At 47.9% G+C, this 23,591-nt stretch overlaps 1 protein-coding gene across 1 annotated transcript; it reads left to right on the forward strand.

Moving 5' to 3' along the window:
- The first annotated feature begins 6,990 nt into the window (after positions 1 to 6,990).
- Positions 6,991 to 23,537, forward strand: LOC122420842 (cytochrome P450 2B4-like). The gene is made up of 9 exons (XM_043436367.1): positions 6,991 to 7,180; positions 12,550 to 12,712; positions 12,859 to 13,008; positions 14,304 to 14,464; positions 15,896 to 16,072; positions 16,547 to 16,688; positions 18,543 to 18,730; positions 18,904 to 19,045; positions 23,026 to 23,537. The coding sequence occupies exons 1-9, from the start codon at positions 7,010 to 7,012 to the stop codon at positions 23,214 to 23,216; spliced, it is 1,485 nt and encodes a 494-aa protein (XP_043292302.1). The 5' UTR covers positions 6,991 to 7,009; the 3' UTR covers positions 23,217 to 23,537.
- Positions 23,538 to 23,591: the final 54 nt, after the last annotated feature.

Consider the following 23,591-nt stretch of genomic DNA (forward strand, 5'->3'; position numbering starts at 1 on the left):
TAAGTCATGTCTGACTCCTTGCGACCCCATGGACTAAAGCAGGCAAGGTTTCCCTGTCCTTCACTGTCTCCTGGAGTTTGCTCACATTCATGTCCATTGAGTTATGAGAACCAACAGGGGTCTTATGCACGATTGTCCATCTCAGGGTCACTTGTCATGGACCCAGCCTGCAAAGTTCTGTGTAGTATCTCCCCACCTTGTGCCAGGGATCTCTGTGTCCTAATCTGTACACCCTGAGAATATGTTAAAATATCTTTCATGGTATGGGGGCTTTGCATTTGGGACGAAGTTAAGGATCTTGAGGTGGGGAGATTAACCTGGATTATCTGGATGGACCCAATGTAACAGCAAGAGGTTTTATAAGAGGGAGGCAGAGCGAATTCCCCAGTGGTCCAGTGGTTATGACTCCATGCTTCCACTGCAGGAGGCACAGGTTCTATCCCTGGTTGTGGAACTAAGATCCTGCAAGCCATGTGGTGTGTCCCCCTGGAGAAAAAAAGGAGCAAGGCAGAAGATCAGATAGAGAGAAGATTTAAGGACAGTGGCAGAGGTCAGAGAAGAAAGACGATGCTATGCTCCTGGCTTTGAAGACTGAGGAAGGGGCCATGAGCCAAGAGATGCCGCTTCTAGAAACCGAAAATGTGTAAGATAATAAAAAGAAATAAACAAACTGTAAGATGATACAGCTAAATCAAAAAATAAGCTGTAAGATAATACATTTGTGTTATTTGAGGGCACTGAGTTTGTGATCGATTTTTATATCAGCCATAGGAAACTGATACATCATGTGACTTTCCATCTGGGGTCATCCCAGTCTGTATTAGTTTCTAAGTCTGCTTTAACAAGGATCACGGAGTCATCAGATTTGATTCCTTCTAAAAGTCATGGGAGAGAATCTATTCCAGGCCTCTCCCCTCGTGTCTGGTGGTTTGCTGGCCATCTTTGACGTTCCCTGACTTCTCGAAGCATCATCCTCATCTCTGCCTTTATCTTCCCATGGCATTCTCTCTGGGATGTGTCTGTGTCCTGAACTACCCCTTTCATAAAGACACCAGTCTAACAAGACTGGGGCCCACACTAAGGACCTCTTTTTAACTTGGTTACATTTGCAAGGAATGAATGCATCTTCAAATAAGGTCACATTCTGAGGTACTGGGGGTTAAGGGTTCAATTCAGTTCAGTTCAATCACTCAGTCATGTCCGACTCTCTGTGACCCCATGGAGTGCAGCACACCAAGTCTCCCTGTCCATCACCAACTCCCGTTGACTCAAACTCATGTCCATTGAGTTGGACTTCAATGTATCAATTTTGGGGATGACACAGTTAAACCCCAGAAAATCGTTATTCATGTCACAATATTCTTCTGGGCCCCTACCTCGACCCAAACACCCACCTGGGCCCTGGAAACACCAGACACATTCAGTCTGTGCCCTGCAGGGACTGGGATTTACATACCGCAAACTCTTCTGCTTCCTGACCTTTGTTTCCTGTTGATCATATTGTGGTGCCCTTCAACACAGGGGTGAAACATGCACTTTCCTGACCTTGGAGCTGCACCACCGTGGACTTTCCTGACCCCAGGTCACGGTTCCTACTGTGCTGTGTGACCTGTGTGATTCATTCAATAGCCACATTCTTGATGTAATGCGTATAAACAATTTTAAAACACCCCATTTTAGGAATATTACTCATTCATGAAAAGGAACGCATCTGAGTCAGTTGGGATGAGACGGGTAAACTTACAGCCTATTATACAGAGTGAAGTAAGTCGTAAAGAGAAAAACAAATGTTGCATATTGATGCATATATATGGAATCTAGAGAGATGGTACTGATGAATCTATTTGTAGGGCAGCAATGGTGATGCAGCCATAGAGAATGGAGTTGGGGACGTGGGGGTGGGAGGAGAAAGTGAGGGTGGGATGGATGGAGAGAGTAGCATGGAAGAACATACACTACCATGTGTAAAATAGATAGCGTTCGGGAATTTGCTCTATGGCTCAGGGAACTCAAACCTGGGCTCTGTAACAACCTAGAGGGTAAGGTGGGGGTGGGAGGTGGGAGGGAGTTTCAAGAGGGAGGGGACATGGGTATGCCTATGGCGGATTCATGTTGGTGTACGGCAGAAATCAACACAGTATTGTAAAGCAATTATCCTCCCATTAAAAAGAAATAAGTTTTAAAAATGATGGGGAAAAACATAAAAACTCTCCATTTTATAGTTGACAAAATGGAGGCCTAGGGAGGACAGTCACTTGTCAAAGCTAATATGTGCCAGAGACAATGTTTAAATTCAGGCCTGCAGGATTCCAGGGGCTAGATTTGAAGCCTCTAGACCTGGAAGTCTTTATCTGAGGTCCAGGCACCCCTAGAATTCAGGGGCCCTAGGAACTTGGATGGAAAACAAAATTGTATGTTTTTCACTAAACTCATTCTGAACTTTAGCTTTTCTCTCATTTATGAAGGCAGATTGCAGTCATGTCAGCAGTAACAGTGGGTTTGTCATTAATGGAAACCAAGTATTTTCTTCTCTTTTTGGCCAAGCCCTGCAACATTTGGGATCTTGTTTCCCCGACCAGGAATGGAACCCATTCAATCCTGCTGCATTCCTGCTGCAGTCGTAACCACTGGACCATCAGAGAAGCTCCCAGAAACCACAGATATTTTCACAGCACATTTCAATTGCAGCTCTGGAAATATCATATAGACTCATCACCAGTCTAAGATGATGCCACTAGATCTTGTTTTTGAACACGTTTCTGAGAAGAATGCACTATATCACACATTTGGTTTATTTTTGACTTTTAATAAATTGACTTTTGTGGGGATCTTATGAAGTAAAGTGTTTGTTTGTTTGTTTGTTTTTTAAATCATCATGGGCTTCCCTGGTGGCTCAGACGGTAAAGCGTCTGTCTGCAATGTTGGACACCCGGGTTCGATCCCTTGGTCGGGAAGATCCCCTGGAGAAGGAAATGGCAACCCACTCTAGCATTCTTGCCTGGAAAATCCCATGGACAGAGGAGCCTGGTAGGCTACAGTCCATGGGGTCGCAAAGAGTCGGACACGACTGAGAGACTTTACTTACATACTTCAAAGCAAATATAGCATGAGCTGAACTATTTTTAAAAGTACAATTGAGTGCATGAAGTACACACAGGATGCTGTCAAACCATACCACTGTCTAGTTCCAGAGCTTTGTCATCACCCCAAAGGAAAACCCTGTATATATTAGGCAAGCACATCATTTTCCCCTCCCCTAGTCTCTGCCAGCCACTGATCTGCTTTCTGTGTCCACAGATTTGCCAGTTCTGGATATTTCATGGAAATGGAATCATGTGCAATGTGTGACTTTGTGTCATTGACTTCTTCTTTTTCTGGTTTGACATTTATTTACACAAAAAAAGCTTTATAATGGTAAATGAAGAATATTAGATATCTTAAAAATTGCCTTTTGTCTTTTCTTTTGAACTTTATTTTGTATTGGGGTATAGACAACTAACCAGGAGGACATGGCAACCCATTCCAGTATACTTCCCTGGAGAATCCCCATGAACAGAGGAGCCTGGCGGGCTATTGTCCCCGGGGTCGCAAAGAGTCAGACATGAGTGAACGACTAAGCGTCGCACACAGCCAATTAACAAAGATGTTGTGATAACTTCAGGTGACCGGCAAAGGGACTCAGCCATAGCGTGTGCTTGGCTTCCTTAAGGAATTTAACCGGATGCAGTTAAAAGCATTATTCTGAAACCATTGTGCACCTTCATGTGTGAATGGGCAAAAGACGATTTGGAGCAAACCTCCCGATGTTTCAATTGACTTTATCAGGCAAACAAGTGTGTAATGGGTAATACATGTTAGAATCTACCCAAGTTGCTTTTTCTTTGGTTTAAATATTTCTAATTTTTATTTATTTGGCTGTGCTGGGTGTTAGTGGTGGCATGCAGAGTCTTTAGCTTGCAGCGTGGGGGATCATTAGTTGCGATATGTGGGATCTCGTTCCCTGCCCAGGCATGGAACCTGGGCCCCCTGGTTTGGCAGCGCAGAGTGTTAGCCACTGGACCATCAGGGTGTGACAAGCGTAGGTGTGACACCTGACTGAACTCTCACAGCATCCCTGGGGAAGGGGTTGGCCGTTATCCCCATTTGACAGTGAGGGAAGAGAGGCACAGCCAGGTCTGAGAACCACACAGACAGTGCTGGTGGCAGTCGGACATGACTTAGCAACTAGACATCTACAACCACCAGGGCGAGGGAAGTCGCCCCGTCGTGTCCGACTCGTTGCGACCCCCTGGACTGTGGCCCACCAGGCTCCTCCATCCATGGACTTTTCCAGGCAAGAGTACTGGACTGGGTTGCCATTTCCTTCTCCAGGGGATCTTCCCGACCCGGGGATCAAACCCAGGTCTCCCGCACTGCAGGCAGATGCTTTACCGTCTGAGCCCCCACAGGGACGGCACCGGGGAAGGCCCTACACAAGTGCCTGCACTTCTCCCATGTTTATGTCTGTCCTCTGTCCGACTGTCTCGGGGCTTCTGGGTTTCCCTCTTCGTGTCTCAGCATCTCTCTGCCTGCCTCTTTGCCATACCTGTTCTCTCAGATCTCAGGTATCACCATTTCCAGCTTTGTGCCTCCTTCCCTGACAATAAAATGTGTCCCACTCCCAGGGTGATTAGCAAACCATCATGGACCCAGCACAGGTGGATGCTGATCAAACGAAATGCGCACAGGTGATAGACAATCAGGAAGGACAACCCAGGGCTTGATGCCTGTATGTTACCTGTCACTGTGGAAATTTACTGAATGTATGACCGTTTATTGTTATCTGACCCTCCCGCTAGAATGTTAGCTCTGTGAGAGCGAAGATATTCACGTTTTGTTCACTGCTGCGTCCCCAGTGCCTAAAACAGGGCCTGGCACACAGTCGGCACCCAATAATGGCTTATTGAATGAATGAGTAAATGTCTGCTGTGTCCTTTGAGGTCTCGCCATAGCCTTGTCTTGGGTGTCTCTCTCAGTCATGTCTCAAGTCTCTCTTTCTGGGTCTGTCTGTCTCTCTGCCTTCCTCAGTCTTGGTCTCTGAGTCTCTGTGTCCCTCTCTGTGGCCACAGTGCATTCATAGAACACTTACTTTGGACCAGGCCCCCTGCACATTGGGTCTCATTTGCATTCTCATAAATATCCTATAGGGTAGGTACCCACATTTTGCTGATGAGCAAACCGGAAGCTCAAAGAGCAGCAGACACTTGCCCAAGAGATTGTGATGTGTCCTCCAAATAGACTGGGAGCTCCTGTCAAGTCCCCTCCCCTCTTGATGAGTGATTGACAGCTCAAGTTAGCAATCTAAGGGCTCGGAGAAGTCCTGTAGGAAAGAAAGCAGTTTGTTTCACCAAGCTTCTCCCTTGCTTCCTCACCCAGAGAACTCTTTCCCTTCGAACTTACTGTCCTCTCTGCCTCTCACCCTTTCCATTTCTTTTCCTTCTGCTTCTCTTTGTCTGTTATCTCTCTCTGCATCTGTCTCAGAAAGGCAGCCTGGTCAAGTGGTTGGAAGAACAGACTCTGGAGCTAGACTGCCTGGGCTTGACTCCTGATGCTACCTCTGGATGGCTGTATGGCCTTGGGCAAGATCTTAACCTCTCTGTCATTCACTTCATTAACTGAGTGAGGATTAGGTGATTTCCTCTGTGTAAAGCACTTCGTGTCTCCCCATCGGTGATTCCTGGGCCTGGAATAAGGACCCAAGTTCAGTGCCAGTTCACACAGCACAGCGGAACCCAGGACCTGGGTTAAGAAAAGTTCATGGTGGCCTCTCTCCAAGGTCAGGAAAGTACAGGCCCCACCTCTTCAAGAGATCAAGGGACACTGGGTTGGAGGAGTCTGACTCAACTGCTGGGATCAGAGTTTTGGGTCCTCAAGAGGTTTGTGTAACATTACAAGAAAGAGACTGCCACCCTCCTTCTAAAGAGGAGAGACAGAGGGAGGTGGAAAACCAGACCCAGGCCACGACACGTGGACACAGACAGAATCATTAGCATATTTGTTAAATACAAATGGAGCCTGCCAAATGCTCAGGGGAGGCTGGAGACAGGCCAGCTCATTGAACATTGATCAAACTGCACACAGTCTCTGCTCCTGGAGCTCAGAGTTTAAGGAGCGAAACAGACAAAGAGAGGGAGAGAGACAGCAGGAGGGAGACAGACACACACGGACTGTCATCGGGGGATCGAGGAAAGTCCTGCCGCTGTGAAGATGGGCAGGAGGCAGGGAGAAAACTCAGGGCACGGAGATCTGAAGACCCCAGAGCTATGTCTCTCACCCCGATTGTTTTGTTTCTCCTGCCTCTCCCATCTGTGGCTCTCACAGAAGGGAGGGCGAAGGAGGTGGGGCTGGAGAGATAAAGGCTGAGTGTCTGCAAGCTCTGTAGTGACAGGGACTGTCTGATGCATACGCGCGCGCTCACACACACACACACACACACACACACACACACACAGACTCACCCCACCACCACCACCACGAAAACACATCTTCACATGTGAGACACCACATAAATACATAGAAGTCCAGACATGTGCAGAGACATATGTGTAAGCACACTCACACTCATGTGCAGAAACACACATGGGCATGTTCACATAAACATGTGTAGGAATCATGCAAGCACACACATGGAAGCAGGTATACACCAAAGTATTAAACACAAACCCACGAACAGAGCTAAAGCCAGGAGACAACGGGTGCTCCCCATACCCACAAAAGTCAACAGACTCATGGGGACCGTGTTATGGCTACCGTGGTGTCTCTGCCAGCATCTGGGCGGGTGGCTGGAGAGGTATCAGGGGAGCAGGTCAGCGGACCTGGGAGCAGGAAGTATGTGCTCCTTCTGTTCTGAGTTCACACTCTCGGAGCATGCCAAGCTATGGGTGATGTGACATAACTGGGCGTGGATGCAGGCTTAGCATAAAAGGCTCAGCCAGAAGCCCAGCAGTTGGGAGACCTTCGGACGGCAGCCATGGATCTCAGCGTGCTCCTTCTCCTTGCTCTGCTCACAGGACTCTGGGTCCTGCTGGCCAGAGGCCGCCCAAAGGCCCATGGGCGCCTCCCGCCTGGCCCCCGTCCTCTGCCCTTCCTGGGGAACCTTCTGCAGATGGACAGAAAAGGCCTGCTCAAATCCTTCCTGAGGGTGAGACTCAGATGTGCAGGGTCTGAGGGTGGCTCCTTGCCTCCGTCCTTGGGGATCATTCATCAGGGTATGTGAGGCATCCTTCCAGGCTCAAGGGTGGGCTATGGGAAGTTCTGCGAGGAAGGGGTGTGGAGCTGAAGTGTGGTGGATGGCGATCAGGCAGTCAGAGGCGTCCCTTGCTCAGTTGGAAGTGTGTGGGCACTGTCCCTGGAGAGGGTAGGCGGGCGTGAAGTGGTGTCTGTGTGTGAGCCGGGGGTATAGAAATCCCTGCTCCTCTGTCCCCCTCTCCCGAGTCCCTGCCTGCCACAGGAAGACAGAGAGAAGGGGTGGTACCAGTCAATAGGTTTCTCCTCTGCCAACGAAAGCTGTCAAAGATTGGCCCCAGCCAGAGCCAGACAAAGGGAAGGAGGGAGGGGGAACAGAGGAGGCAGGTCCCAAGTTCTCACCAATCGTTAACATTAATGTGCAATGAGTAGCTGACCCTGGAGTGTTTACCAGGCCCTGTATCACGGCTCTCTAGGCATGATTTCATGATGGATGATCTATTTATGTATCAATAATGGAATCCATGGGCTTCCCAGGTGGTGCAGTGGTAAAGAATAAGCCTGTCAGTGGGTTTGAATCCTTGGTCGGAAATATCCCTTGGAGTAGGAAATGGCAACCCACTCCAGCAGTCTTGCCTGGAAAATTCCATGGACAGAGGAGCCTGGGGTCTACAGTCCATGGGGCTGCAAGGAGTCAGACACGACTGAGCAGCCGAACACACGCACCGTGTAAGCTGCACCCACGATCCTGCTGCCCAGCAGGTCAGGCTCAGGGAACACTCGACAGTAACCCCCAGCAGCCCCAGTGCTCTGTCCCCTCCCCCCAGCCCCTGCAGTGACCACACTCCTGAGTCTCGGGCTTGCCATCTGTTTTCTGCGTTTTTGTTTTTTTGTGCTCTGCTGGTCCCTTTGCTGTGCTGTGCGAACTTCCTCTAGTTGTGGTGTGCCTGCTTCACTTGTAGCGCATGGGCTCTAGAGCGCACAGGCTCAGTAGTTGTGACTCAAGAGCTCTCTAGTTGGGGCAGTCTGGTTTAGTTCCTCTGTGGCATGTGGGATCTTAGTTCCCCGACCAGGGATCGAACCCGTGTCCCCTGCATAGGAAAGTGGGTTTTTAACCACTGGACCATCCTTTGATTTAAGGGAGAGTGTTTTATCACAGATGTGGGGGCCCCAAGTGTGTATTATTTCATTTCCATCACAAGGGTGAACACCATGGACTTTGGTGGAAATATCTGGACTTAGTTTCTTCACTCAGAATTAAGTGGCTAGGATTTACCTGTATTGTGGAGTGAATTCATCAGGTCTTGGTTACAACAGCTCGTGGCCTAGAAGAGGAGTCGCCCTCACCTTAGAGAAATAGAGAGTGACGTCAGCCCAGGGAAGGCACTGGTCCATAGTTACACCCTGGGACTTCACAGAGGGGACATGCAAGTCCAGAATGGAGGACTTTTCCTCTCCTTTATAGATGGAAGCTGCCTAATAATTTGTTATTTTATTTATTGATATCAGATGCACACTCACTCAGTTGTGTCTGACTCTTTGTGACCCCATGGACTGTAGCCTGGCAGGCTGCTCTGTGCATGGCATTCTCCAGGCAAGAATACTGGTGTGGGTTGCCATGTTCTACTCCAGGGGATCTTCCAAACCCAGGGATCACAACCCCTTCTCCTGGGTCTCCTGACAACTTGGGGATCACTAAATCCTTTGGAAGTTTAAGGCATGGTTGATCCCCTCCTCCGTAAATATTCACATACATTTTGCATAAGTTTTTGCTAGTTCCAGACCCCCTAAATCTCTTCTATAGCTCTTGCAAGGATCCTTTGTATGTCTGTGATCCTCTTTTTTTCCTGTCGTGTCATGGGGCATATGGGATCTTAATTCCCCAACCCGGGGTTGAACTCATGCCCCCTACCGTGGGAGCTTGGAATTCCAACCACGGGACCACCAGGGAATTCCCCATGATCCTCCATTCTCATTGTGTCTTTGGAGAGAGAGAGAGAGGTTGGGAGAGAGAGAGGGAGGGAGGGAAAGAGAGGTCATAGGTAAGTAGGTGTCATGATTTACTTCCAAATCCTTCTGGAGTCAGATGGCTGAGGGTTTGTGTTCCAGATTCAACTCTTACTCATGGAATCTTAGCTTCTCTTCAGCAAGATGAGGTCGTGATGATAAGAATGCCTGCCTCATAAGAGACTTGTGAGGACTAGATAGTGCATGGAGCTTGGTATACAGTAAGTGCTCATTAAAGGACGTTACTCGATCTATTCATTCATTTATTCATTCATTCAGTGGTAACTTACTGGGCACCTTGTGTGTACCAGGAAACATTCTAGGCATTGATGACGTGGCATTAGACAGGGCACACAAACAGAGAAGGAAACATTAGGTTGGTAAGAACTATGATTAAAGTAAAGCAAGGTGATATTTTCAAGAGTTGGGAGAGCCAGAAACCAGTGGTCTGTGACAACCTAGAGCAGTGGATGGGGTGTGAGGTGGGAGGGAGGTTCAAGAGGGAGGGGACATAGGTATACCTACGACAGATTCATGTTCACATATGCAGAAACCAACCTAATGTTGTAAAGTCATTATCCTCTAACTAAAAATAAATATTTTTTTACAAAAGTGACAGGAGCCACTTGAAGCTACTTTAGAATGAGTGGTGAAGGAAAGGCTCCATCTTGCCTTGTTGCTGATCAGACACCCTGAAAGATGCCTGTGGATGACATCAATGAGCGACAGGTGTCATAGCCAGCACTCAGAAGCAGGAGCAAGCTCAGCATGTTTGGGGAACCACAGGGAGCCTGGAGCTGTGGGATCGAAGGGTCTGTGTGAGTGGGTGGAGATGTCAGAGGGGTGATGGGGCAACATCGTGTAGGGCTCTGTCCACCATGGGGAAACTTCAGGTCTCATTCTCAGGGTAGGAGGAGCACTGGATGGTTTGAAACAGGTTAGGGATATTAATTAATTTACATTTTAATGAGGTAGCTCTGGTTTCAAGATAGGGTGGGGTGTGTAGTGAAAGGATTGTGTGTAGCACAGGAAAGGAAGTAAGGAGACCAGCAAAGAGGGTTTGCAGAGATCACGGTGAGAGAGTTTTCAGTGAACTTAACCTTTTTATAATTTAAGTCAACTTTTTAATCAAGTTTTGAAATTGCAGTATTGCTGATTTACCAAGTTTTGCTGATTTCTGCTGTACAGAAAAGTGATTCCGTTGTACATATATACACATTCCTTCTAAAAGTCTTCTTTTCCATCATGGTTTATCTCAGGATATTGAATGTAGTTCCCTGTGCTATACAATAGGACTTCATTTTCTATCCTTTCCATGTCTAAAAGCTTACATCTGCTGTGCCCGGCCTCCCACTCCATCCCCAGGTCTTCCCCTTGACAACAACCTGTCTGTTCTCTATGTCTGGGATTCTGTTTCTGTTTCTTAGGTATGTTAATTTGTATCATATTTGTTTCATTTGTGTCACTTTTTAAATTGATTTTTTTTTACACTGTGTTACCTTAATTTAATTATTATTTCTTTGGCCACATTGTGCAGCACGCAGAATCTTTGTTCCCTGGCTGTGTCATACTTTAGATTCCACATATAAGTGATATTATATGGTGTTTGTCTTTCCTCTTCTGTAAGTCAACTTGTAAGTGAAGTTTAACCTTTAGGGTAAAGTACACAAATCCTAAGTGCTCAGCTCAGTGAATTTTTTCAAAGGAACATACTAATGGAGTTGACATACAGATACGTAACAACTTGGCTCATGCCCAGAAACCTCCTTAAGTCCCCCTTCCAGTCACCACCCTGCTATTATTCTGACACCACAAGTTCCTGTTATCTGTTTCTGGATTTCATATAAATAGAATTATGACATATGAACTCTTCTGGGTCTAGTTGCTTTCACTCAATATTACATCTGTGAGTTTCATTCTTGTTGTTGGTTGTAGCAATGGTTTGTTTTTTCATGGCTGCATAGTAGTCCACATTATGAATTCATCACTAGCTGTTTATTCCCTAAGTTGCAGAGCATTTTATTATAAGGCAACTATGAATCTCCTCGTTTTTTATTTTGCTGAGCACATGTATGCATTTTAGTTGAGTGTATTTCTGGGAATGAAGTGGCTGAGTTACTTAGTATACATGCCTCCAGCTTCAATAAATACTGTTGAGCTGTTGTCCAAGTGGCAACATTTGATGGTATGATTTTTCAAATGTCATGATAACCCCCAGAAGGCTATCACTTTAGCTTCATGCCTCCCAAGTGGGTGGTTGGATCTCTGGGGAAATTGCCAGGAGGCAGATGGGGGTTGAAGGTGGGTCACAAGAAGGAAGATTTTTAAAAAAAATATTTTATTTATTTATTTTTCCTGTGCTAGGTCTTAGCTGCTCTTCACTGTGCAATGCAAATGCTTAGTTGTGGCATGTGGGATCCAGTTCCCTGAGCAGGGGTTGAACATGGGCCCCTGCATTTCGAGCTCAGAGTCTTAGCCAGTGGACCACCACGGAAGTTCCAAGAAGGATGATTTTTCAGTTGAGATGCCAGTGAGATCTCACCAGACTCAACTAATATCACCTGGGCTGGGGTGAAATTATTAATAGGAATATTTAACCACCTGTGCTTCTTAGGGTGCTTTCCAGGTGGTGATAGTGGTAAAGAACCCACCTGCCAGTGCAGGAGATGTCAGCGTTGTTGGTTCGATCCCTGGGTCAGAAAGATCCCCTGGAGGAGAGCATGGCAACCCACTCCAGTATTCTTGCCCAGAGAATCCTATGCATACAGGATCCTGGCAGGCTACGGTCCATTGGATCGTAAAGAGTTGGACACGACTGAAGTGACTTAGCACACATACATGCTGGTTAAGACACAAACCAAGCCAAGCAGTGTGGACTGGGCTGGGTCACGGGTTAATCTTTTAGTTGCTGGGTTCTGGGAAGCAAAAAGGCAGACTGGGGTATAAGGTCTTGGGTCAGTGGGTAGTTATCAATCTATATGTAAGTGTTTAATTACCAATCTATATGTAAGTGTTTTAGGGCTTCCCTGATGGCTTGGATGGTAAAGAGTTTGCTTGCAATACAGGAGACCCAGGTTCAATCCCTGGTTTGGGAAGATCCCCTGGAGAAGGGCATGGACACCCACTCCAGTATTCTTGCCTGGAGACTTCCTTGGAAAGAGAAGTCTGGCGGGCTACAGTCTATGGAGTCGCAAAGAGTCAGACACAACTGAGTGACTAACACACACACACACAAGTGTTTGCCTGGTTTAAAAATGGAGATGGGGACATTGGTGCATGCTGACTAACAGCAGCCCTGGCTGTGGGTGTGCTTGGCAGTTCCAACAGAAATATGGGGACGTCTTCACGGTGTACCTGGGGCCAAGGCCAGTGGTCATCATATGTGGGACAGAGGCCATTCGGGAGGCCCTGGTGGACCAGGCCGAGGCCTTCTCTGGCCGAGCGAAGATCGCCGTTGTTGACCCAGTTTTCCAGGGATACGGTAAGGGCCTCAAGGCCACCGGGAGGGGACCGGGGATGAGGATGGGGATGGGGGAGGGTGAGTCTGGGAAGGGAAGATAAGGGTGGAGTGGGACCCGGAGTCTCCTTGAAAATTCCTCTGCAACCCAACCCTCTCCTAAACCCTAGGTGTTATCTTTGCCAACGGGGGACGTTGGAAGGCCCTTCGGCGGTTCTCTCTGGCCACCATGAGGGACTTCGGGATGGGAAAGCGGAGCGTGGTGGAGCGGATTCAGGAGGAGGCTCAGTGTCTGGTGGAGGAGCTGCGGAAATCCCAGGGTGAGCCCTGGGGTGGGTGTGGGCAGGAGAGGAACATGGGGAAGCCGTGTGAGCACAGTAGCCCAAAGACAGAGGGTGTAGGTGGGCAGAGAGAGAGAGATGTCGTGACATAGAGGAGACAGAGCTTGGGAGGCCAGCAGAGGAGCAGAGACTGAGAGAGGGGCAAAGACATGGGGCAGAGGTGGGTAGGTGAGAAATGCGGGGGGCAGGAGAGATACAGGCGTGCAGTGTCAAGAGGAAGGCAAAGACGACTCAGGCAGTAAATAGCACGTTAGTTGCCTGTGTTCAAGGGAACCAGTTTGTGGTTTGATTGTATCTGTCAAGGGCCAAAATGTGACTTCAATAAAAAGAAAGTAAAGAGAAAAAAAGAGAAAACAGACATTTCAAAAAAAATGAACATACTGTGTTTTCCTCTCTTTGGGTGAACCACTGGCAGTGAGCAAGGGGGCAGTCGGGATTTTCTGCTCTTAGAAAGTCAGGTGGGCACTTCTGGGGGCTTTAGGATTCCTCAGAAATGTCCTGACTGAGACATAGAGGTGACAAGATGCTTTCTTAAGAGATTTTGAGACATAAATGGAGAGTCTTGGAGTAAGAGGCAGAGCCACGGACAGCTATGGAGGTATAAGGATGGAAGGACTCAGAATAAGACAAGAGGAGACAGAGTGATTCAGATGGAGACACAGAGAGGAAGAAAGAGACAGATATGGAGGGATTGAGGCAAAACGAGAAGAGACTCAGAGAGGCAGGAAGGAACAATGGCAGAGAGATACTGAGGCAGGAAGATTGGAGAGAGACAGGAGGCTCAGGAAAGGGTGTGCAAGGGAAAAAGAGACAGTGGACAGGAGAGACCCAGGGAGAGGCCGCACTGACCTACAGGCCTGGGGGCACAGCCCGCCCTCCCTCCACCTGGGGCGAGCTTGGTGAATCCAGACACCAACAATCAAGTGCAGAGCAGTTCCCCAGGACCAGAGAGCTCTAGGGATGGATGGAAAAGATGGGGGTGGTGGTGGGGAAGTGCGGACAGTTAAGGGACCAGGAGAACAGAGTTTTGTCAATGGCACCTGCAATTGATTGAACATGTGGTCTGCACCTTCTTCACAGGACTGAGATGAGAATTTAATAAAATAATATGTGAAGTGCTTAGAATAGGGCCTGGCACAACTAGGCTAGTGAGTGTTGGCTGTTATGAAGCTGCTTTTTTTTTTAATTGTGAGTGACTGATAGAGGAGAGTCACACAGAGACAGCTCCCACAGCACTTGAGTCTGTGTCCTACGACCCACCCCTTTCCCTCTAGGAGCCCTCCAGGATCCCGTCTTCTACTTCCACTCTATCACCGCCAATATCATCTGCTCCATTGTCTTCGGAAAACGCTTTGACTACAGAGATCCTGAGTTCCTGAGGCTGCTGGACTTGTTCTTCCAATCGTTCGTGCTCATCAGCTCCCTGTCCAGCCAGGTCTGGGAGGGCAGAGCTCGGGTGGACATCCAGGCAGGGGAGAGGGGTGATTTGCTTTTGGGAACCGGAAATGCAGCTTCCAGCGGAAGAGAGCCAAAGACAACAGAGAGAGAGAGAGACAGGGACACAGAGGCCTGGGGGAAGGGAGAGATGGTGAGACAAGAACTAAGAGAGTAAGAGGAAGAAAGGGGAGTGATGGAGGAGGGAGAAACAGAAAGAGGAATCAAAGACACACACATGAACCTGCTCCTCTCTTCAAACAAAAAGGTAAAGTGTGTCTTTCTCAATTAACCTAGAAATACCCCTATTGCAAAAAGTGAAAGTGTTGGTCCCTCAGTTGTGTCTGACTCTGGGATCGCAGGGTTGTAGCCTGCCAGGCTCCTCCTCTGTCCAAGCAGTTCTCCAGGCAGGAATGCTGGAAGGGGTTGCCATTTCCTCATCCAGGAGATCTTCCGGACCCCTAGCATTGCAGACAGATTCTTTACCTTCTGAGCCACCAGGGAAGCCCCACCCGTATTGTATGTTCAGTTAAAAAGTGAAACTTCAGAAAAGTCTGCCTGGCTGTTCCTCTCAACCGAGAGTGCAGGTCAGAGTCACAGGAATGAATATGGCAAATCCAAATTCCCATGACCTCCTAGTGGAGAGTCAGGCCTGGATCTGCAAGGAGATTCAGATGAGTACTTGCGCAAGTCCAACACGGGGTTTCAATTTTCTTCTCTCACAGAGAACCACAGAGAGGGGAAAAGTCTGGAAGGAGTTCTGCCAAACAGTTAACCATGTTATCTCTCGAAGGATAGGTGAAGGAGGAATTCCAGATCATAGTTTATACTATCCTGCATTTCTTGCAATTGTTGGCAGCAAGTTAGAAGTTACATTTCTCATTAGGCAAAGCAATACACATATGCTCCCAGACAGTCAGCAGCTTCATTTTTTGTAAGCATTCTGTCATCAACGCCTGACACAGCAAGGATGATGCAAGAGGAGGAAAGAGGCAGAGAGAGGTTTGAGTAGAAGAGATAAACTGGCTGGGGTAGGCAGGGACAGGGCAGAGGGTGGATGAGCAGGAGACCCATGGAGATGAGGAGAGGTGGAAAGGAGAGAGAGACAGGTGGGCCAGAGACTAACAAGAGGACACAGGGAGAGGGGGAAAGATGCAGAAAGAGAAAAATGTGATCTCTTACACAAAGGAGACACAGAAGCAGTGAGTGAGGGGCTCAGATACAGAGTGAGAGCCGGAGGGAGACAGAGACTGAGAGGTGGAGAGAGAGACAGAGACAGGGAGACCAAGACACCCCAGAGAGGCAGAGAGAGATGGAGAGAGAGACAGGAAAACAGAGATCCCTTGTGAGGGTACTGGGCAGAAGGGCTGTCCCTCCCTGTGACCCGCTAGCTGAACCCTGCAAGGGCCTCACAGTCCCTTCTCTCCCACAGCTGTTTGAGATCTACCCCAGCTTCCTGAAGTACTTTCCTGGCTCACACAGGCAAATCTACAAAAACCTGCAGGAAATCAACGTCTTCATTGGCCACAGTGTGGAGAAGCACCGTGAGACCCTCGACCCCAATGCCCCCCGGGATTTCATTGACTGCTACCTGCTCCGCATGGAAAAAGTGGGATTTGGAAGAGGCAATGGGGTGGAAGGGAGGAGAATAAAAGATGTAGAGTGAAAAGGGCGGGGAAAGGAGTAGAGCAGTGGGGGGAAGGGAGAGGGGAGGGGAGATTTGGAAGGAAGCAGAGGGAGAGAGGAAAGAGGGGGGAGTTGCTGGGGAGGAGACAGGTACGGGAAATACAGGACAAGGGGAAAAATGCAGCAGCTGGTGAAAAGAGACACAGAGGCAGAGAGACTGGGAGACGAAGGGGGACAGACACACCAAAGAGATGGAAGATGATTGAAACAGAGCAAGACAGAGTGAAGGGAGATTGAGACTGAGATAGAGAGATGGTGGGACACACAGAGCATAGAGGAAAGGGGAAAGGGCCAGACGGTTTAAGACCCAGAAACAGGTGGAGGGACCCGGCGAGAAGAGGTGTGGGCAGCAGGGCCCCGGCCTCCCCTGATGTGAACCCCACCCATCTGGATTCAGGATAAGTCCGACCCCCAAAGCCAGTTCGATCATCGGAACCTCATCATCTCTGTTCTGTCGCTCTTCTTTGCTGGCACGGAGACAACCAGCACCACGCTCCGCTACGGGTTCCTGCTCATGCTCAAGTACCCGCACATAGCAGGTGGGCAGGCCGGGGACGGGCACTGGGAGGGGCTTCTGACCCCTCTGCAGGTCCAGAAATGGGGCTAGAGGTCTTTGGTGAAGGAGAGAGGCAGCTTTCCCCTCTTACACCAGGAGCCTTAGGTTGTTTTTGTTTTTCTGTTTCCCTTGGCCCCTGACCAGGCATGGAATTTGCACCCCATGCTGTGGCAGTGAGCAGCCTTAACCACTGGACCAGCAGGGAAGTCCCCTGAGCAGTGCAGGTTTTGAATGATCTACCCAACTAAGCCAGGCCTGTTGGTGGATGGATGAATGAAGAATCTGTCAATCTGGGGAGTTCCCTGGAGGTCCAGTGCTTATGACTCAGTACTTTCAGTACCATGGCCCTGGGTTCAACCCCTGGTCAGGAAACTAAGATATGGCAAGTAGCACAGCGTGGCCAAAAAAATCACAAAATCTGTCAATCTGTTTTCCCACTGTTCCTTCTATCACTTAAAGATCGACCCACTCATTTACCCATCTGTCCTTTCAACTCATCAGTCAACCTGTGCACTCAGATTCTTTCATCTATAATTCATCTAGGATATATACATCCATGCTTTATTTGGACAAACTGATTCATGAATTGGTCATTTGAAAGAGTGATTCATTGAATGAAGTGTTTGTCACTGGTTCATCTGTTTCTTCATTTATTCATGCATCCATCTGTTTTTCTGAAACTAGGTTACATACCTTATTCCTTCCATTGCTTGTTTTTCCCTTCATCCTTCATCCATCTATCTTTTCAGTTATTTATTTATGCACTCATTTATTCACCCTTGATTTATAATCCTATCATTCAATCCATCCAACCACGCACTGATTCCTCTGTTTACCTGTTCCTTTAAATGTATTCATTCACATGTTCTCCCAGAAGTTTAGCCATCCACCCATTCATTTGAGTTATTGGTTCGTCAAGTTCATTTCTTTATTTGTCTATGAATCATTTAGTAATAAATTACTCTTAGATAAGTTAAGAATACATCCATTCATTAGCATTCTTCCATTTACCAGTCTTTCCACTCATGAATTGGAGAAGGAAATGGCAACCCACTGCAGTACTTTTGCCTGGAGAATCCTGTGGACAGAGGAGCCTGGTGGGCTGCTGTCCATAGGGTCGCACAGAGTCAGACGTGATTGAAGCGACTTAGCATGCATGCATACATTGGAGAAGGAAATGGCAACCCACTGCAGGATCCTTGCCAGGAGAATCCCAGGGACAGAGGAGCCTGGTGGGCTGTCATCTATGGGGTCGCACAGAGTCGGACACGACTGAAGTGACTTAGGAGCAACAGCAGCAGCAGCTGCTCATGAATTGATCTACTAATTGATCAAATGATTGATGTGCTCATTTACTTCTCCAGTTGTTCATGGGTTAATCCACTGATGTGTTTTACTATTATATTCCTGAGGACCTAGCACAATGCCTCATCTATAATATACACACGATAAATATTAGTTCATTTTCTACTCATCTTAGAGGAGGAATTTTGATAGGTTCATAGCCTTGAGTTCTTAGTCTGAAATTCTGAGCAAAACTGGGCTTCACATGTGTGTGTGTGTTTGCTTGTGTATGTTGGGAGAGAATTCATAATATGCTTTAGATATTAAAGAGTGAAAATTCTTGTAGTTTTCCCATTTCTCCTCCCACTCCAAGCTGGTTGCTCAGAGGAGTGTCAATGATCTAACCATTTCCTCTGGGTTTTCCGGGCTTATTGGCCTTGAAATGAATGGACCAATGTTCATAGAACATTGAAATGTGTTCCAACATAGAAAGCAGTGTTCCTGGTGAAATGTCTCTATAACTGAGGTTCACTGGTCCCACGCTTCTGTGCAGAGAAAATTCACAAGGAGATTGACCAGGTGATTGGCTCACATCGCCCTCCAGCCCTGGATGACAGAGCCCAAATGCCATACACGGACGCAGTCATCCATGAGATTCAGAGATTTTCAGACCTCGTCCCCATGAGCGTGCCCCACATGGTCACTAAAGACACTCATTTCCGAGGGTACATCCTCCCCAAGGTACAGCACCTCACTGGGCTGGCACATCTCCCTCGTGGGGCTCTCCTGGGTTCTCTTTCACCTCCCACCCTTGACCTCTTTTTGGCTTTGTCACTCACCCTTGGGTCATGATGTGTAGGGGTGGGTTGGGGGAGGAAATGGAGATATCTTTCAATCTTGTGACCCTCCCTCAGGGCACAGAAGTCTATCCCATCCTGAGCTCTGCTCTCCACGACTCACATTACTTTGAGAAACCAGATGACTTCAACCCTAACCACTTTCTCGATGCCAATGGGGCGGTGAAGAAAAATGACGCTTTTATGCCCTTCTCTATAGGTAAGCTGGGTCTGCATTCCAGAGTGCAGGTGCCATGACTTCTTGAGGACAATCAAAGAGAGGTCTTTGTTCATTGAGCAGTTTATCTGTGCCAGTTGCTTTACCTGTATTAACTCATCTCATCTTCACACCAACCCTAGAGGGGGCTTGAGAACCAAGGTCACATCCCAAAGCCACAACTCTGTTCCCAAAGGGCAACAAGTATACCTCTCTACACACAGGTATCAAATCTGTTGAGCACCACTATGAGCCAAACATCTCATCAGAGGTTGAAGATAATGTATCAGACAAGTCACAAAGAGACACAGTTCCTGCCCCCGGAAGTTTACAGTCCAACAAGAGAGATAAGCATGGGTTATATGGTTACAGAAAAATCTATACATGAATAAATGTTGCAGTGGGCTTAGAACTCCTTGGCTAACATAAGTGCTCAGAGGACAACTCTTCTTTATGTAACGAATCATAATGGTGATAAGTGCTCTAATGGGGGCTTTGGGAACATCAAATAGGAAATACTGACTACTCCTGGTGGGTCTGTGAGGAAAAGCTTATCCTAAACAGTCTTCTAAGCTATGACATCATAGGGGAGTATCAAGCAGCCACTGGAAGGCATGTTCCCTCAGAGGGAGAAGCAAGGGCAGAGCCTGAAGGTGGAGATGGCATGGCTCATCTGAGAAAGAACTCAGGAAGACTGGGACGTGGATTACAGAAGAGAAGGGTGAAGAAGAAGATAAGTGAAGAGGAACAAATGAGCCACTTGATGAGGGTGAAAGAACATTCAAAACATGAAGATCATGGCATCCGGTCCCATCACTTCATGGGAAATAGATGGGGAGAAAGCGGAAACTGGTAGATTTCATTTTCTTGGGCTCCAAAGTCGCTGCGGATGATGATTGCAGACATGACACGAAAAGATGCTTGCTCCTTGGAAGAAAAGCCATGACAAAGCTGGACGGGGTATTAAAAAGCAGAGACCTTTGCCGACAAAGGTGCATATAGTCAAAGCTGTGGTTTCTCATTAGTCATGTATGGATGTGAGAGATGGACCATAAAGAAGGCTGAACACTGAGGAAGGGGTGCTTTTGAATTGTGGTGCTAGAGAAGACTCTTGACAGTCCCTTGGATGGCAAGTCGACCAAACCCGTCAATCCTGAAGGAAATCAACCCTAAATATTCATATCAGGGCTGATGCTAAAGCCAAAGCTCCAATACTTTGGCCACCTGATGTGAAGAGTTGACTCATTTGAAAAGATCCCGATGTTGGGAAAGACTGAGGGCAGGAGGAGAAGAGGGCGACAGAGGATGAGAGGGTTGGATAGTATCACTGAGTCAACGGACATGAGTTTGAGCAAACTCTCAGTGATGGTAAAGGATAGGGAAACCTGGTGTGCTGCAGTCTGTGGGGTCACAAAGAGTTGGACCCAACTTAGCAAGTGAATAACAAGGGTGATGAGCTCAGCTGGGTGGGGCCTTGAAAACTGGGAGGAGTCTGAATTTGTTCTGCTGGGTCCAGGGAGCCAGGGAGGGTCTTGACCTGCTTTGATTTCACTCTCTCCCTATTGTCTGCTCCTTGACCCCAACCAGAGGAAATCCCAATGCTCAGGTTCTCCTCCTTGGGGAGGAAGGTGGACCCCAGCATCAAGTTCCCAGTTTTGAATCGCACCGGTGACTTCAGTGACTCAGGGCCTCTAGCTCTGCCCAGTGCAATGGCTTCCTCTCTCCTTTCTTTCTAAACTTCTGGCTGCGCTGGGTGCTGTGTTGCAGGGGCTCTAGGGCATGTGGACTCAGTAGTTGCTGCGCAGGCTCAGTTGCGGTATGTGGGAATCTTACTAATGGTTCCCCGACCAGGGATCCAATTAGTCACCCTGCACTGGGAGCTTGGAGTCTTATCCACTGGACCAGCAGGGGTGTCCCCTCCCTCCTTAGTTCTTCTTCAGTGAGAGCCAGGGGACCTGTGGGGTCTGGGTGGTGGGTGAGGGTCAGTTTCTCCATTAAACAGTCTTGTCCTAAGTTTTAAGAGAGGCAGAAATGTGGCAAACAGAAAGAGAGACAGACAGACAGATAAGGAGAGAGTGAGTGAGAAACACAGAGAGAGAGAGACAGAAAGACAGGAGAGATAATGGTAGAAAGAGACTTAGTGAATGAGATAATAGAGGGAGGTGGAGAAAGAAGAGGCTGAGAAAGAGGAAGACAGAGAGGAAAAGAGAAGTGACAGAAGCAGAGAGGAAGAAACACTGAAGGAGAGGAAAGGAGAGATTGTGCAGGGAGACTGAAAATACACAAGCACACTGCAGGGAGAATCAGACTCAAATAGACAGAGAAAGGGACTCACATACGATTCAAGAAGGCAGAACAGGGAAGACATAAAGAGAAAAGATACAGTGCCTGGCAGAAGGTATAGACAGAGGAAAAGACTGAAGCAGACGGCCATGGGCAGAGAGAAAGAGCCAGAGGGTGTCCCGTTGCAGAGCCGAAGGATGGGAAGGACTGGGTTGGAGGGAGCAGGAGTCAGACTGTTCTTGGAAGAGGGCAGTTGCAGATTCAGTGACAGGAGAAGAATCAGCTGGGAGCGCCATTCTGAGTATTGCTATGCTCCTGTGTCCTAACTTCTAAATGAGCCTAGAAGTTGTAGACATTCTCCAGTTACCTCCAATGGGCATAAAGTCTAACCACTTGGAAGACTTGAGGGGGAATTCCTTGGCCATCCAGGGGTTGACTCTGGGCTTCCACAGCAGGGACTAACGGTTTGATCGTTGGTCAGGGAACTGAGGTTGCCAAAGGCCACACGGTGCAGCCAAGAAAAAATCATATCAAACTAATTTTTTTTTTAAAAAAAGGGAGAGCCTGTCAGGATCTCAGCCTTTCTTCTGGCTCCTTCTGTTCTCACTTCACTCCAGGTTCATGGTTTAGAACTGTGGTGGGGGGATCCACCTGCCTCTGAGAATCTCATGGAATCTGTCCACTCAGATCCCATGACCATCAGTCGTACACACCATGTTACATATGTTTGTTATTTTTTTATTCAGAACTCCTGGAGCCCATGGCTCCCAGGCTGAGGTAAGAAGAAAACACACAGACATGTTAATATACATAGGGCCAGGCACACACCTGACATACAACTCCCCACCACACGCACCCAGAGACCAACACAAGGTGCTCCATACATTTGCCTTTACTAACAGTCCCTCCTAAAGGAAATCAGTCCTGAATATTCATTGGAAGGACTGATGCTGAAGCTGAAGCTCCAATACTTTGGCCTCCTGATGAGACAAACTGGCTCACATGAAAAGACCCTGATGCTGGGAAAGATTGAAGGCGGGAGGAGAAGGGGACGACAGAGGATGAGATGGTTGGATGGCATCACCATCTCTATGGACATGAGTTTGAATAAACTCTAGGAGTTGGTGATGGACAGGGAGGCCTGGTGTGCTGCAGTCCATGGGGTCGCATAGAGTCGGACATGACTGAGCGACTGATCTGAACTGAACTGGTCAGGTCTTCTAAAAATTTTAGAAAACACTAACATTTTTATCTTCTAAAGAGCCCTACTAGATAGGTACCATTCTTCCCATATTAGGTATGACAGACATGAAAAATATTGTCAGAAATATGCACTGGTCTGTATGTTCAGGCAGATGCACACACACACACACACACACACTCAAGCATCCTTCCATTCTCTGGGGCCACGGAACTCTCTGGAAATTGAACAGAAGCTTACAAACTCTGTCCCAGAAACATGAGCAAGGTACATCGACTGCACAATTGGCACTTACTTTCAGAGAGTTTCGAAATCCTCTAAGAGTCTCCTGTGACTACAGGTTAAAGGCTAAACCCACACCACTTTATTGCAATGAACACAGGTGTCTGGGCTTTGGGGTGTGAGCAGGCAAAGTGTGTGCATCCGCTCCCAGTGCACACCGTGATCCGAGATTCTGTGCCTCGTGTCCACATGGTGAACGTCTGTTCTGTCCCCACAGGGAAGCGTATCTGTCTTGGTGAAGGCATCGCCCGCACCGAATTATTCCTCTTCTTCACCACCATCCTCCAGAACTTCTCCGTGGCCACCCCCGTGGCCCCTGAGGACATTGACCTTACTCCCCAGGAGAGTGGGGTGGGCAATGTGCCCCCGAACTACCAGATCCAGTTCCTGCCCCGCCAAAGAGGCTGAGGGAAGGTGATCAAGGATACCAGGGTCATGTGTGTCCCCACCTCTGCAGAGAATGGCCCCCGAACTCTCTCCCTGTCTTCCTGCCTCTGATCAGGCTGTGCTGTGAGCCAGCATCCCTCCCCTCCATGGATGCCACCTCCTTGGGAAAGTCCCATCCGCATCTCACTTCCTTCTGCCCTTCTGCAGCTCTTCTAAACTCAAGGAGGTGTTTCCTTTCACCTATTAATAGAATTCCATGAGTGATGTATACATATATACATAAATATGTATATATATATATATATATTTAGCTAAATAAATGAAGCAAAGAATGAAAACTTGCCTCAGTATCTCTCAGCATTTCTGCCTTTGGGGCCAGAGCTTACCCAAGTGACT

Source organism: Cervus canadensis, chromosome 18 (genome assembly GCF_019320065.1).
Source record: "Cervus canadensis isolate Bull #8, Minnesota chromosome 18, ASM1932006v1, whole genome shotgun sequence".
NCBI lineage: Eukaryota > Metazoa > Chordata > Mammalia > Artiodactyla > Cervidae > Cervus > Cervus canadensis.